This window comes from Leptonychotes weddellii, chromosome 1 (genome assembly GCF_054177405.1).
Source record: "Leptonychotes weddellii isolate Sample4059 chromosome 1, ASM5417740v2, whole genome shotgun sequence".
NCBI lineage: Eukaryota > Metazoa > Chordata > Mammalia > Carnivora > Phocidae > Leptonychotes > Leptonychotes weddellii.
Genome location: NC_138369.1, coordinates 13,639,995 through 13,656,482, shown reverse-complemented (window position 1 = coordinate 13,656,482; position 16,488 = coordinate 13,639,995). Strand labels below are relative to the sequence as shown.

Here is a 16,488-nt window from a genome sequence, read left to right as displayed (position 1 = left end):
ACGCTTAACGACTGAGCCACCCAGGCGCCCCTTTCTTAAACATTTCTGATGACAGGGAAACTTCACTGTCCTGTACAGTGACACATTCTAGTTGCAGATACCTCATATCTGATTTTTATAAATCAGTAAGAAAGACCAACAACTCAGTTGATTGGCAAAGGACCTGAAAAAGTACTTCCCAGCAAAAAGAAAATACCAATGACTTATAAACATGAAAAGGTATTATGATGGTAGAACTAAAAATGAAGCTACGTGTATATAGATAGATAGATAGATAATATCTAAGGCTTTAAATGGAGAAAAACAAGATATAAAAAGTATGTTTTCTTGGGCGCCTGGGTGGCTCAGTTGGTTAAGCCACTGCCTTCGGCTCACGTCATGATCCTGGAGTCCCAGGATCGAGTCCCGCATCGGGCTCCCTGCTCAGCAGGGAATCTGCTTCTCCTTCTGACCCTCCCCCCTCTCATGCTCTCTCTCTCTATCTCATTCTCTCTCTCAAATAAATAAAATCTTAAAAAAAGTATGTTTTCTTTTGTGTATGTGTTTTCTCCTTAAAAAGAGATACATATGCTCATATATGCACACAATTTCTGGAAGGATGTACAGAACTTAATAGTAGTTGCCACTAGAGAAAAAGATCTAATTTGAGTTGTGTATCTCTGTATTATGAATTTTCTCCCTGAGTGCATGTATTTTTCAAATAAAGAAAATTTAAAATGTTTAGACTTAAAATCTGTCATTCTGTACTTCTGTTGGTCACAGGTCCAACTTCTGGAGTTGTGCAAAATAAGATTATTTTATCTTCTTAATTTTCTGATATTTTAAAATAAATCACTGTGGTCTTGTAAGTGGTCTTTTTTTCCAGTGTAAATAAAAATACTTCTGTTTGGGACTCCTGGGTGGCTCAGTCAGTTGAGTGTCTGCTTTCGGCTCAGGTCATGATCCCCGGGTCCTGGGATCGAGTCCTGAGTCAGGCTTCTTGCTCAGCAGGGAGCCTGCTCCTCCCTCTGCCTGCGGCTCCCCCTGCTTGTGCTCTCTCTCTCTCTGACAAATAAATAAAATCTTTTAAAAAAATAATACTTCTGGGGCGCCTGGGTGGCTCAGTCATTAAGCGTCTGCCTTCGGCACAGGTCATGATCCCAGGGTCCTGGGATTGAGCCCCGCGTTGGGCTCCCTGCTTAGCGGGAAACCTGCTTCTCCCTCTCATACTCCCCCTGCCTGTGTTCCCTCTCTCGCTATGTCTCTCTCTGTCAAATAAATAAACAAAATCTTAAAAAAAAAAAGAAAAAGAAAAAAAAATAATACTTCTGTTTAATTGTATCATTTCCTGTGTGACTTGGTATCCAGAATAGATTCCCTTACTATCTAACTGTTTATATTTGTGAATATCCTTGATAAGGCCAAATCTCTCATACCAGGCTTCCCTTTGGAAACTTATTGTTTTTTTTAAAGATTTTATTTATTTGACAGAGAGAGACACAGCGAGAGAGGGAATACAAGCAGGGGGAGTGGGAGAGGGAGAAGCAGGCTTCCGGCTGAGCAGGGAGCCCAATGCAGGCCTCGATCCCAGGACCCTGGGATCATGACCTGAGCCGAATGCAGATGCTTAACGACTGAGCCACCCAGGTCCCCTGGAAACTTTAGTTTTTACTAGTGTCCTAACCAGAGAGATCGGGTAGTTAGTTGATTGATTTTAATAATCATGTCATTCATTGGTTCTTTGTACTTGCTATGCCTGTATCTCTTAATTCATTTTCCACATGTGCCCTGTGACCTAATGGAGATTTGTCGTCATGCTGACATGGATTAATTGACATTCTTTAAATATAGTTCTTCAGCAAGCTACAGGTATTTATACTGTACATTTTTGACAGACAACTGGCTTCAGTCTTCCTGTTTTTTCTTCTGTATTAGCTTTTCAAAAGAAGAAATAAGGCCATTCTAGCACGATCTTATGCTAGAGAATTAAATGGCTGTTTTTGCATGCCTCATTATTTTTCATGGCAGGGATACTGGGGACTCTGTCCTCCTAGCTCTGGCTTTCATAGCCTTGTTCCGTCAACCTTCCTTCAACATTATTTTATACTATTTACCAAAACAAGTGTTCTTTTATTAAAAAACATTTGTGACTGATTCTTGCTATTAATTGTGGCCTCACAATTTTGTTGCTTCAAAAAAGGCAGTCTGCTTCAAAAAATGGCAGTCTGCTTCCATGGCCACAGCTGGGTGTTGTCATTTCCTGGAAATGTACCCCATCTCTGGTGCTCTGACCATAATTTCCAGTTCTTTCACCTTACCCTTCTACCTCTCTTTCTGGTTTCCAGCAGATTTATGCTTTGAAGCTTCTAGTATCTTGCCCCTACCCTGTTCTTTCAGTTTATCATCTTCTTTTAGATTTCACTCTCTTCTGTTATCTGTGGGTTACTAGGTCAGTCATTTACGTCTTCTTGGGAATGCCTTCAGTTCTCATCTTCTTGCCTTCTACCACTCTTGTCCCACCCAACTTGCTGGAGTAACTTACCAGTTGTTTCCTTTATTTTTTTTATTTTTTATTTTTTTTTAAAGATTTTATTTATTTATTCATGAGAGACAGAGAGAGAGAGGCAGAGGGAGAAGCAGGCTCCCAAGGAGCAGGAAGCCCGATGCGGGACTCGATCCCAGGACCCCGAGATCATGACCTGAGCCGAAGGCAGACGCTTAACCATCTGAGACACCCAGGCGCCCCCAGTTGTTTCCTTTAGATGCTTCTAGATTGTTTAATGCTTCCAGCAAAAGTAGAATAAGTGTACTGACAAGTTCTATTACAAATTAGTAATGTCCAACTTTGGGCAGCAACGTTGAGGATTATAGTCCGCTTCCATTTCTATTCCTTACACTTGAGTTTTGTTTAAGTATTTTGCCCTGTTCCTTCTCTCAATGTTCAAATGAGGATGTGAGAGAGAAACAGAAGCCAAAAGAATGTTTGCTTTGTTTAAAAATTTAACTGTGCCTTCACTCATCTATATCCCCTTCTTTCAAGATCATTCCCTTTAATCTGTTGTAGTGATTCCATTTTTTTTTTCTGTGATCTAAACACCTTGTTTGCTCACCTGCTGTATTTATGATGAGGGAGGGAAGGAAGATACAGAGTGGCTTGTATGGTATGACTGCTATACTTAAAAAGGAAGATCTGTGTTTATCCCTCTCCTCCCCACCACCACCATGTACACAGAAGAAGCATTGGAAGGCTCTTTACACCAAGGTGTTAATAGCAGTTGTCTCTGGTTGTTGGATCGTGGACTTTTCCTTTTGCTTGTTTGTAATTTGATCGTTCTCTATTAACGTGACATGCCTTTACAATGAGAAAATTTTATATTGCCCCCCATATTTTCTGTACATATGCCTATATTCTTCTTCTTATAAACATTTTATTATCACGTCCTGGGAAATGTCTTGCTATCTCTGTCAAGCAGTTCTCTGATTTCTGAAATGGACCATTATTTTCTCCCCACCTCTGAATCCCACATTTATAATGTTTTATCAGCTTTTTGATCATGTGATGACCTTGATTATAGTTTGTCAGGATTATCCAGTTCATTTGATTGTCCAAAGTAGAACTGCTGAGGCTTAGGAAAGGGTTCTGGCCACCCCAGTATTTCCAGCACTTCTGTATGGATATAGATGGGTACCATGCAGACAAGCGTGAACGTTCTTAAATGTACACTGGAAAGGAGAGTACAAATATGAATGACATTCTAAATGCTTGGATGTGTACAGGTACCTTTTATATTCTTGAAACAATTCCACGTGGTACTAATTTAAATCAAATCTAGTAAGTCATAGGTTGCAAGACACAACTATCTTATGAACCACTAAGAAAGGAAAAAATGCTGCCAAACTATGATGTTATTAATGGTGTGATGCAGAGGTGTTATATGTGGGAAAAATGTACATCACAGAATTAGTGAAATACAGTTGTTCTAAGATTGCATCTGTGAAGTTTTTAGTGGTTTTGGAGTAGAAAAAAGTGTTTAACCTTGACCTTGATTCACATCTCATCCATATATTGTCAACTCCCCCCACCCCCACTTCATTACTTGGTTTTTGTATGGCTACGTAGACATTGGTGAATGGACTGAATTATGATGGTCAGGCCTACATTTAGAGACAGGGTTTTTGTACATTTCTTTTAAGGGGCATTTAAAACAGATTATTATATTCCAGTCTTGCCATATAGCCCATAGAGTGGTCTGCTTAAAATACTAATCTGGCTATCATAACCTAAAGCCCTTTTGTAGCTTCCCTTTCCCCAGTATGCCTTGGTGCACTGGTATACACCAGACTTTTGGCTTTTGATTCCTCAGTCTCAGGACACAGTGTGGTTAGCTTTGTTAGGACATAACTATGTGCTCAGAGGGCCACATGGCGTGATGTGGAACAGAGTGTATACCTTGTACTCAGCAAAGGGACTGTTGAATGGACACTACAAAGGACTGAGAACACCTAATTCCTAAAATAAAATATATTTCTCCTCATGAGAATCTGGCCTTTGGACCTGGCTACTGCCCCCTACTTCACCTAATTATTGGCTGCTTTCTGCCTTATACTTCATACTCAAGTAATGTTGAACTGTTTATAGTTTTCTTGTACATGTTGTTCTATGTTTTAATCTCTGTGCCTTTGTGGAGAATCTTCCTCTGCCTAGGATCTCCCCATAGGCATATTCTTCAGAAACTACTCTTTTAGGAAGGATTCTTTGCTTTCCTGTCTTTCTACTAAACTGAGTTACTAAACTGAGTTATCTCCCTCTTTGCTGTTACACTGTGCATATTTCTATCCTTGTATATATTTTATTATGTTGGAATTAACTTTTGTAACAAAAGTATATTTTGTATTTACAGGACACTAAGCTTCTTAAGGGCAGGGATTCTGCTTTATTCACCTTTTATTTCACAGTACATGGTGCTATCTTCAATAAATATTTGCTATACTAAATGTAATTGAAACTTTGAAGGAATGGACAGCCTGTAATTGAATACCATGTCGAATAGGTTGTAGGTATCCTAGGTTTTAATAAAAAACAACTTTGGTTTCATTTGGTTTTAAGTATTTATGATTTCTATTTATTCTTTTGCATGCTTTCTTGGCTGGATGGCAATAGAGAAGAAGAAAATGAGGTAAGTGTAATTTAACTAGTTATTCAGTAATTATTGGATTAAAAACTCAAAATTGATGGGACGCCTGGGTGGCTCAGTTGGTTAAGTATCTGACTCTTGATTTTGGCTCAGGTCTTTGATCTCAGGGTTGTGAGGTCGAGCCCTGTGTCGGTCTCCGAGCTGGGCATGGACCCTGCTTAAGATTCTCTCTCCCTCTCCCTGCTTTCGTGTGTGCATTCTCTCTCTCTCTCAAACAAAAAAACCCCACAATAACTCAAAATTTAGCTGGTTTTTTTTTTAAGTTTTTATTTTTAAAGTAATCTCTACACTCAATGTGGGGCTCAAATTCAACAACCCTGAGACCAAGAGTTGCACACTCTACCAACTGCGCCATCCAAGGCACCCCTAGCTATCATTTTGAATGTGAAATGAAGTAATAGTTTTTGCTGAATTCTTGGATCTGTAGTAACTCATTCCAGTGAGGAACATTTTATATCTCAAGAAAAGGGTATTTAAACTTTGGAGCTTCAAAAGTTTTAGGCAAGGTAGAGGAAACTGGCAGCTCTGGAGACAGTATTTACCTGTTTTTATGTATTGAGCTACCATGTAAGATTTCATTTGACAGGTGGATTCTGTTTCTTAAAAGTATTTGAAGACGACTGCTCTGTGATAATGTGTGAGAAAACATTTACTTTCCCACTTGAATTGTTACTGTATAATGTTGAAAACTGATTTCAGATTTTACCTTATTGAAGGGGAAAACTGTTCTCTTAAACAGCCGAAGTTGATTAAAGAACATCAATTAGAAAAATGTTGCAGATGGCCAGTGTACCATCTTTAATTTAGGCTTGAGTGGTGTTGCTGTGGATTTTTCTGATGTTCTCTCTACCCACCTAGGTTATGCCTTTAACTTCTAAAGCCCACTATTTCCTTTGGTGGTTTGGCAAATAGTGGAGGGAAAAATCTTCTCAAATGTATACTTTGTGGTTCATACTCATACAGTAGGGTTGGACTGTAAATTAGCATGACCTGAGTATGTGGGGCCCAGGCAGAAACAGTGGTAGTGTGCTAGGATGGAGTAATTTACAGGAAGGCAGAAAAGTCTGGTCCTCATTTGCTGACCTCATCTATAAAATAAGATGGGAGACTGCTCTATACCAGTGGTTTTCAAATCTGGAAAGTGCATTGGAATTGCCTCAAATGCTTATTTCCCAAAACCAAACAAAACATACATTCTTGCCTTCCCTTAGGTCTAGTGAATTTCTATTCTTTGGAGTTTTGTTGCAGATCCATATTTTACCAAGCACCTAAGTGATGCTATGTGATGCCAGGATGACTTCTGCTGTTTCTTCTCAGAACAGAGGAACAAACTATTCTCCTCATTGAGTTGTTAGCTATTGCTCTCTAGCTACTTGTCTTTTTGTGTTGTATCTTGAAGTATATAGGATTTTTTTTTCTTGTTAAAAATTCTGCCTGGAAAAAAAAAGTTATAAAAATGGATAAATTCTTTGTGTAACAGACAAGAATAGAAAAAATATGGGTAATTGTTGAAACTGGGAGTGGGTACTTAAGGGATTTATTATACTATCCTCTATACTTTTGAGTATGTTTGAAATTTTCTATAATAAAGAAGTGCTTATCTAGCTTAGTGAAATTCATACTGTCCTTAAAAAGGACTTTTCATTTTCCTGACATTTTAAACTGTGATGCTAGTCATTTGAAAGTAACTTATTGTTGTAGTAACTGCGTGTTTTGTTCATTTGTAGGCAAAGATTGAAAATGTGCAGAAAACAGGTTTCATCAAAGGACCGATGTTCAAAGGTGTTGCTTCTAGTCGATTTTTACCCAAAGGCACCAAGACAAAAGTTAATTTGGAGGAACAGGGACGACAGAAGGTGTCTTTCAGCTTCAGCCTTACAAAGAAAACTTTGCAGAACAGGTTTCTGACTGCACTTGGCAACAATGAAAAGCAAAATGATACTCCAAACTCCCCAGCTGGACCTCTTCAAGTAGACTTGACCCCTAAAATTAAAATGGACATTGGAGATACCTTATCTACTACAGAAGAATCTTCCCCACCAAAATCAAGGGTAGAATTGGGCAAAATTCATTTTAAGAAACATCTGCTGCATGTGACATCCAGGCCGCTGCTAACGAATGCCACAGCAGTGGCCTCTCCACCTCCTCCCATAGTACCATTACCAGCAGTCATAGCAGAGTCAACAACTGTAGACTCGCCACCCTCATCTCCCCCTCCACCACCTCCACCTCCCCAGGCCACAGCACCCTCACCACCAGCACCAGTAACAGAGCCAGTGGCCTTGCCACACACACCAGTCCCAGTTCTGATGACAGCACCAGTAGATGTAGCAGTTAGAGCACTGAAGGAACCACCAGTTACAACTGTACCAGAATCTTCAGAAGTGGACACTAAGCAGGATGCTGCTGTATCTAATAGTTCAGGAGAACACATAACTCAAAATTTGAATGAGCAAGTAGATATTCCCTTACAGAAAGAAGATTCCCATATTGGGAAGGAAGAAGAAATTCCAGATAGTTCTAAGAGTAATCTGGGCTCCAAAAAAACAGTTTCTAAGAAGAAATCCTCACAATCTGAAGGCACCTTTCTTGCTTCAGAATCTGATGAAGATTCTGTACGGACTTCCTCAAGTCAAAGATCACATGATTTAAAATTTTCAGCAAGCATTGAAAAGGAAAGAGATTCAAAAAAGAGCTTAGCACCTTTAAAAAGTGAGGATTTAGGGAAATCTTCACGATCTAAAACAGAGAGAGATGATAAATATTTTAGCTACTCAAAACTTGAAAGAGATACTCGGTATATATCTTCTCGTTGTAGATCAGAGAGAGAGCGAAGGCGGAGCAGATCTCGTTCTAGATCTGACAGAGGCTCTAGAACTAGTTTATCCTATTCCCGGTCGGAACGATCCCATTATTACGACTCTGATCGTCGCTACCATCGGAGTTCCCCTTATCGAGAGAGGACACGCTATTCTCGGCCATATACAGATAACAGAGCTCGAGAGAGTTCTGACTCAGAAGAGGAGTATAAGAAGACCTACTCAAGGCGCACCTCCTCTCATTCCTTCTCTTACAGAGACCTAAGGACATCATCATCCTATTCTAAATCTGATCGGGACTGCAAAACTGAGTCCTCTTACTTAGAGATGGAGAAGAGAGGAAAGTATTCTTCAAAACTAGAAAGAGAATCCAAAAGGACTTCAGAAAATGAAGCAATGAAAAGATGTTGTTCTCCCCCTAATGAACTGGGATTCCGACGGGGGTCATCCTATTCCAAGCATGATAACAGTGCTTCCCGTTATAAATCTGCCCTTTCAAAATCTGTATCCAAGTCTGATAAATTTAAAAATTCTTTCTGTTGTACAGAATTAAATGAGGAAATCAAACCGTCTCATTCTTTTAATTTACAGGCTCCTTGTTCAAAAGGTAGTGAATTAAGAATGATTAGTAAAATTCCTGAAAGAGAAAAGACTGGGTCTCCATCTCCATCAAATCGATTAAATGATTCACCTACTTTTAAAAAGCTAGATGAATCACTTATTTTTAAATCTGAATTTATAGGACATGATAGCCATGATAGTATTAAGGAATTAGACTCTTTATCTAAAGTGAAGAATGATCAATTAAGAAGTTATTGTCCCATAGAATTAAATATAAATGGATCTCCTGGGGCAGAATCTGATTTGGCAACATTTTGCACTTCTAAAACTGACACTCTTTTGATGTCTTCTGATGATAGTGTGACTGGATCGGAGGTATCCCCTTTGGTCAAAGCATGGAAGCTTCCATCAAATGGATTTCAGAATATTAATAGATGTAAAGAGAAAGACTCGGATGATACTTGCATGCTGCATAGTAAGTCAGGAAGCCCATTTAGAGAAGCAGAACCTCCGGTGTCACCACACCAAGATAAACTCATGTCTTTGCCAGTTATGACTATAGATTATTCTAAAACTGTAATTAAAGAACCAGTTGATATGACAGTTTCTTGCTATAAAACCAAAGATTCAGATATACACTGTACTTCAAATGACAACAACCCTTCTTTGCATCATTCTGAAGCTGAAAAGATTGAGCCTTCAGTTACGAAGATTTCTTCAAATAGCTTTATGAATGTGCATTTGAAATCAAAAACAGTTATATGTGATAATAGAAATCTGACAGATCAGCACTCAAAATTTGCATCTGAGGAGTATAAGAGTGTTGGTAGCACTAGCTCAGCTTCTGTTAATCATCTTGATGATTTATATCAACCTATAGAGAGTTCAGGCATTGCTTCCTCTCTTCCAAGTCTTCCACCAGGAATAAAAGTGGACAGTTTAACTCTCTTGCAATGTGGAGAGAACACATCTCCAGTTTTGGATGCTGTGCTGAAGAGTAAAAGCACCGAGTTTTTAAAGCATGCAGAGAAAGAAACAATAGTAGAAGTAGGTAGCGGCCTGCCTGATTCAGGAAGGGGATTTGCTTCTTGGGAAAATAGGCATAATAATGGGTTATCTGGGAAATGTGTGCAAGAGGCTCAAGAAGAAGGGAATTCCATATTGCCTGATAGAAGAGTAAGAGCAGAAATCTCTTTAGATGAAGAAAGAGGAAGAGGACATGCGCATACTTCTGATGATTCAGAAGTTGTATTTTCTTCTTGTGACTTGAATTTAACCATGGAAGACAGTGATGGTGTAACATATACCTTAAAATGTGACAGTAGTGGGCATGCCTCAGAGATTGTATCTACTGTCCATGAAGATTATTCTGGTTCTTCTGAAAGTTCAAGTGATGAAAGTGACTCTGAAGATACAGATTCTGATGATAGCAGTATTCCAAGAAACCGTCTTCAGTCTGTTGTGGTAGTGCCAAAGAATTCTACTTTGCCCATGGAAGAAACGAGTCCTTGTTCTTCTCGGAGCAGTCACAGTTACAGACACTATTCTGACCACTGGGAAGATGAGAGATTGGAGTCAAGGAGACATTCATATGAGGAAAAATTTGAGAGTGTAGCAAGCAAACCCTGTTCTCAAACCGAGAAGTTCTTCCATCATAAAGGGACAGAAAAGAATCTGGAAATTTCTTTCACACAGCCCAGCAGAAAACAAATAGATAACCACCTGTCTGAAATTGCTCATCCTCAGAGTGATGGGGTTGATAGTACAAGTCATACAGATGTGAAATCTGACTTTCTAGGTCATCCAAATTCTGAGGAAACCACAAAAGCCAAAATAGCTTCTAGGCAGCAAGAAGAGCTGCCAGTTTATTCTTCTGATGATTTTGAAGATGTCCCAAATAAGTCTCGGCAACAGATCACTTTCCCTAACAGGCCAGATAGTAGATTGGGAAAAACAGAGTTGAGTTTTTCTTCCTCTTGTGAGATCTCCCGAGTGGATGGTTTCTGCTCATCAGAAGAGCTCCGAAACCTAGGGTGGGAATTCTCTCAACAAGAAAAGCCTACTACCACATATCAACAGCCTGACAGCAGCTATGGAGCCTGTGGTGGACACAAGTATCAGCAAAGTGCAGAACATTATGGTGGGACACGTAATTACTGGCAAGGCAACGGCTACTGGGATCCAAGATCAGCAGGTAGACCTCCTGGAACTGGGGTTGTGTATGATCGAATTCAAGGGCAGGTACCAGATTCCTTAACAGATGACCGTGAGGAGGAGGAGAATTGGGATCAACGTGGAGGATCTCATTTTTCAAGCCAGTCCAGTAAGTTTTTTCTATCCCTCCAGAAGGACAAGGGGTCAGTGCAAGCACCTGAAATAAGCAGCAATTCCATTAAGGACTCTTTAGCTGTGAACGAAAAGAAAGATCTTTCAAAAAACTTAGAAAAAAATGATATGAAAGATAGAGGGCCTCCTAAAAAAAGGAGACAGGAATTGGAGAGTGATTCTGAAAGTGATGGTGAACTTCAGGACAGAAAGAAAGTTCGAGTGGCGGTAGAGCCGCGGGAAACAGCAATGCCCCCAGGCTCAGCACTGGTTGGGCCTTCTTGTGTCATGGAGGACTTCAGGGACCCACAGCGATGGAAAGAATATGCCAAGCAAGGGAAGATGCCCTGTTACTTTGATCTGATTGAAGAAAATGTTTATTTAACAGAAAGGTAAGCTTGCTTAATACTTGTCCAACAAATTTTAACCTCTTTTTGTTAAAAAAAAATTAGCTTTCAACAGTTCAGAATATGTGAGGTCAATCATATGAATATAGTAAAATTGAAAAAGTATATACCTATTTAGATTTGATGTCATAGGGTCCTTCCCTCAGTATCCCTTCTCTCATCCCCACCCCCCGGAAGGGGATGTCGAAATTATTTTTTATTTGGGGGGGGCGGCTCGTTATCTCTTTGGTTCTGATAGTATGATTTAGGCCAGCCCTATTTTTCTTAAATTCCTTTTACATGTGTAACTGTGATGAAAAATGAAACAAAATCTCAGCAAAATAGTCTGCTCTTAGAGGAGAAAAAAGTAGTTGTGCTGGATTTTTTTTCCTTTTCAAAAATGCTCAGAATGAAGTGTCTTTGAAAGGTATTTTATAAAGCTGGAACTAGACTAGAACACCGTTTTCTGCCTGGTTTTTTAGTCTATTGCTAATAGATTAAATTTGGCACTATTTTAGAATTAAATGGTAAAATGGTTTACCACTTTTTAGAATTTTATGATTTTAGAATTAAATGGTAAAATGGTTTACTACAGATCCCTAACATGAAATAGGTATAATGAGAATAGGAGTAATGAAAACATATTCCTCCAGAGCAGAGGTTTGCAGCCTGCTTTCTTTCACCCTTCCTCAACAGTCTTCTTGTTTTCCCAATATAAATATGTGTTGAATGTGCCTTTTTAAAAAAATCTGTAGTCTTCCAGCCTTTCACCTTCTCCTTTTGGAAATTTCTCCTCTATTTAAGAATCTAGCTAGCCATCATCCCTTTAAGTGTTAAACATTTTTTTTTTTATAATGAAATTTTTTTCACTGTGGTTAAGGTAAAGTTAAAATTAGGTCTCATGAGAAGTTTTTCATATTTAAACAAAAAAACTGTTTTGGGGTGCCAGGGTTCAGTTGGTTGAGCATCCAACTCTTGGTTTTGACTCAGGTCATGATCTCAGGGTTGCGAGATCGAGCCCCATGTCAGGCTCCATGATGGGCGTGGAGTCTGTTTGAGATTCTCTCTCTCCCTCTGCCCCTCCCTCTGCACACGTGTTCTCGCTCGCTCTCTCTGAATAAATAAATAAATCTTTAAAAAATAAAATAAAAATCTTTTTATGATATAGAGAGCCTCTTAGAGTTATATTCATTTACATCTAGTAAATTAGGTTTAAATTTAAAATATTGAATATTTTAAGTAGTAGTTTTTAGGAATTGGGTGAGTACATTGATGAAATCTCCAGGGTCTTTGTAAAAGACTAGAAGTAAAACTAATCAACCCAGTCCTCTGGGATTTACTCCGCAGTGAGATCCAGGTACATATAAGACCATACATAGAGATCTGGTTGGTGGGAACATTGGAGAGCCTTTTGGAGTGGGAAGCATTTATATATATTCAACATTTTTTTTTTTTTAAAGATTTTATTTATTTTTTGACAGAGAGCGTGAGAGGGAACACAAGCAGGGGGAGTGGAAGAGGGAGAGGCAGGCTTCCTGAGGAGCAGGGAGCCCGATGCGGGGCTCGATCCCAGGACCCTGGGATCGTGACCTGAGCTGAAGGCAGACGCTTAATGACTGAGCCACCCAGGCGCCCCCTATATTCAACATTTTTAAAGTGCCTATTGTTATATGCTGGGCCTTTAGGGGCCACCAAGAAGACAGATTATTATAAAATGGTATTGAGTATAGTGAAAAAATTTTATGTTTAATGAAAATAGGGTTACCTGAATCTTTGCCCATTAGTCCTTACAGAGCAATACAAAATCAGGCTACTGCTGATTTTTCAAAATTACAGTTCTTAAAGTACTTGTGAATAGATATTTGGCTTATCTTTAGTTCTGTTTCTTCAGGCTAAGAATATTCATACACTCATTAATGAATGATACCTTGAATTGATCCAGATGAGTCATTCTTGATACTCAAACTTAGTTGAAGCTATCAGGACACTCTTCAGGTACTTTATAAATTGGGACTGTAATAGAACATATGTTGACGATGAAAGCAGATTAGTTAGGAGATTAAGACAGCCACATAGAGCAGCTGTGCTCTTCACTGTCTGATAGTTGGAGAGTCAGACTGTCCTAATCTTTTTTTTTTTTTTAATTTTTTCTATTAACATATAGTGTATTATTTTTTTCAGGGGTACAGGTCTGTGATTCATCAGTCTTACACAATTCACAGCGCTCATCATAGCACATACCCTCCCCAATGTCTATCACCCAGCCACCCCATCCTCCCACCCCCCACCACTCCAGCAACCCTCAGTTTGTTTCCTGAGATTAAGAGTCTTTTATGGTTTGTCTCCCTCTCTGGTTTCATCTTGTTTCATTTTTCCCTCCCTTCCCCTATGATCCTATCTTGTTTCTCAAATTCCTCATATCAGTGAGATCATATGATACTTGTCGTTCTCTGATTGACTTATTTCAGACTGCCCTAATCTCAAGAAGGAGATCTTCAACCATCTTTGATTTTTTTTTTCTTTTTCTTTTTGACAAGGGTCAGAAAGAGTTCAACATAAAGGCCAGGAAATAATCACATTTTCACTTTTTCTTTGCAAACTCTGTCATAGGTATTTATGAACCCAATTTTGAACCATTTCCCTTTTTATCCCCAAATCAGTTAGTCTGTGTTGAGAAAGTTTAGTCCTCTGATTATTCTGTAATACAGTTCTGTAAATTATGCTTCATTCTTTTTTTAATCATTCAATTTTCTTTTAAACAAGATTTTTAGAATTGTGGTGTTACTGAAAGATTCTCTAAAAGATTGAGTTAAACTCTTAATTAAAAAGTCTTATTTTTTAGGGGTGCCTGGGTGGCTCAGTCTGTTAATCGTCTGACTCTTGGTATTGGCTCACGTCATGATCTCAGGATTGTGAGATCGAGCCCTGCGTTGAGCTCTGAGCTGGGCATGGAGCCTGCTTAAGATTCTCTCCCTCTCCCTTTGCTTCTCCCCCATTGCTTGTGTGTACATGTGCTTGCTCGCTCGCTTGCTCTCTAAAAGAAAAAAAAAACCTCTTTTTAATTTATTTTTTTAGCAACTTCTTTTCTTTCTCAGTCTCTATTTATATTTTATAAATTAAATAAATACATCTTTTCTTCCTCAGCCATTATTTGCTCATCCAGGAGGACTGATTCTTAAACTTCACTTTAATCAGCTATGTCACTTTTTGATTCTCACAAGTTTTCCTAATTTTCTTCTGAGACAAATATGACAGTTAACACTTGAAACTGCTCAGAATTTGAGGCTTAGCTGAAATGGACTACGAAATGAGGGCTGAGTCCAAAATGATAGACTTGAACTTATCCTATCCTCCCATTTGCTGGGGCTAAAGATTGCCTCTAATTCTCTTTGCAATGTAAGTCTTAGTGTTTTCAGTCTCACAGATGCCAGTGAGGAGATGTTGAATGTTTTGAATGTTTGACTTTTTTGAGTGTTTGACTTAACCAGAATCATTAAATGTGAAACTAAGGAGATTTTGCACATATTTGATTGTGTATGTTGTATCATTGCCGGGAGATTTCTTAAACCAATTCTTATGAAATTTTACTTAATAGAAAGAAGAATAAATCCCATCGAGATATTAAGCGAATGCAGTGTGAGTGTACACCTCTTTCTAAAGATGAAAGAGCTCAAGGTGAAATAGCATGTGGGGAAGATTGTCTTAATCGTCTCCTCATGATTGAATGGTAAGTAAATTAAAATGCCCTGATTTTGCTCAGTCATTCTATTAAATGTCTCAAAATCGTAGAAAGAATTAGTAATGAGTCAGATTTAACCTTTCTTCTTCTATCTCTTGTCGAGTATTTATAAGCAATGAAATCTCCAACGTATAATAGTGTTTATAAGGAGATAAATTTCCCTTGTGTTGTACATTATAGTATACATTGTCAGTGCTCTGTAAAGTAGCCCTAATAGTAACATAGTGACCTTTTATCTCTTATAACGTTCATGTCCTGAGAGGTAAGTGTTGGTATTTTTTAGCTTTTACTATAAAATGAGATAAAACCCTAGCATTTCAAAAGTGCATAAAGTTTAAATGTCTTCCAAACCCCAATCCCTCTATTTCTTGTCCTTCCAGATACTGTTTATGCCTATACCGACATTCATAGATATTTCCACTTTTTATGTATAGAAATGAAATCTTTACCATATGTACTTTTTTGAATTTTACCCCCTCACCCCAGCCCAAACACACATGAACACACAAATATGTTTTGGAGACCTGTTCAGAGCTACACATACAGACCTACCTAAATCTTCCCTAGGCTGCTTTATAGGTCTATTTATAGTTAACTCATAATTATTCATCTTCTATTGTGAGGCATTGCTTCTATATTTTTCTTATAAACCATAGCATCTTTACATTAAAAACTGTGTGATTAATTTTTTTTACCAATTTGATGAAAAATTGTATCATTTTTAACATGGAGAGAATATGAAGGTGATTTATAGTGTAGATACCTTGTTTTTAGTGTTAATAAAGTGTTTTCTTTCAAACTCAGTTTTTGGTTTTGCTCATGTTCTAGTGTTCGGCGCATAAAACCATACCTCAGAAAAATAAAGAGAAAGCACATTGGTATTCCTTTATCTAAACTGAAAGTAGAGATGACAAGATGACAAGAAGAGGAGACACAGAGTTAGCACTATTCTCCAAACTTGACATTGTTGCTGTGGCCTCTCTGTTTTTCTGACTTGACTTTTCAACCTTGCTAAAGAGATAGGAAGTATAAGATACCTTTCCTCATCTGTTTCCCACAGTCAAACTTAGAGTAGTTATCAGGATCAGGTTCAAATTTAAGCTGGCGTTCAGAGCTCTTCATGGATCAACAACCTGCCCTTCCATCTTCCAGCAGCCCATTTTTCTTACCACTCATCTGCTGCTGTTTTGTTCTCCATTCCTCAGGTGGGCCTTGTTTCCTATTCTGCCCCCAGGCAGGCACCGTTGTATCTCGTTTGTTGTTGTTGTTATTTGTTTGTTTTTATCCACATCCTATGTGTCATTAGAGATTCTGCTTTGAAGAATTAATTTTCTCTTCTCATTTCAGTTCTTCTCGGTGTCCAAATGGGGATTATTGTTCCAATAGACGGTTTCAGAGAAAACAGCACGCAGATGTGGAAGTCATACTCACAGAAAAGAAAGGCTGGGGCTTGAGAGCTGCCAAAGACCTTCCTTCGTAAGTTA

General features: G+C 38.6%; 1 protein-coding gene across 1 annotated transcript in view; it reads left to right on the top strand.

Moving 5' to 3' along the window:
* SETD2 (SET domain containing 2, histone lysine methyltransferase) overlaps positions 1–16,488 on the top strand; it is a 122,801-nt gene that overhangs the window by 28,856 nt on the left and 77,457 nt on the right. The window contains exons 2-5 of the mRNA XM_081805561.1: positions 5,118–5,156; positions 6,902–11,271; positions 14,861–14,992; positions 16,352–16,480. Of these exons, the coding sequence (XP_081661687.1) occupies positions 5,118–5,156; positions 6,902–11,271; positions 14,861–14,992; positions 16,352–16,480 (4,670 nt within the window). The remainder of the gene's footprint in view (positions 1–5,117; positions 5,157–6,901; positions 11,272–14,860; positions 14,993–16,351; positions 16,481–16,488) is intronic.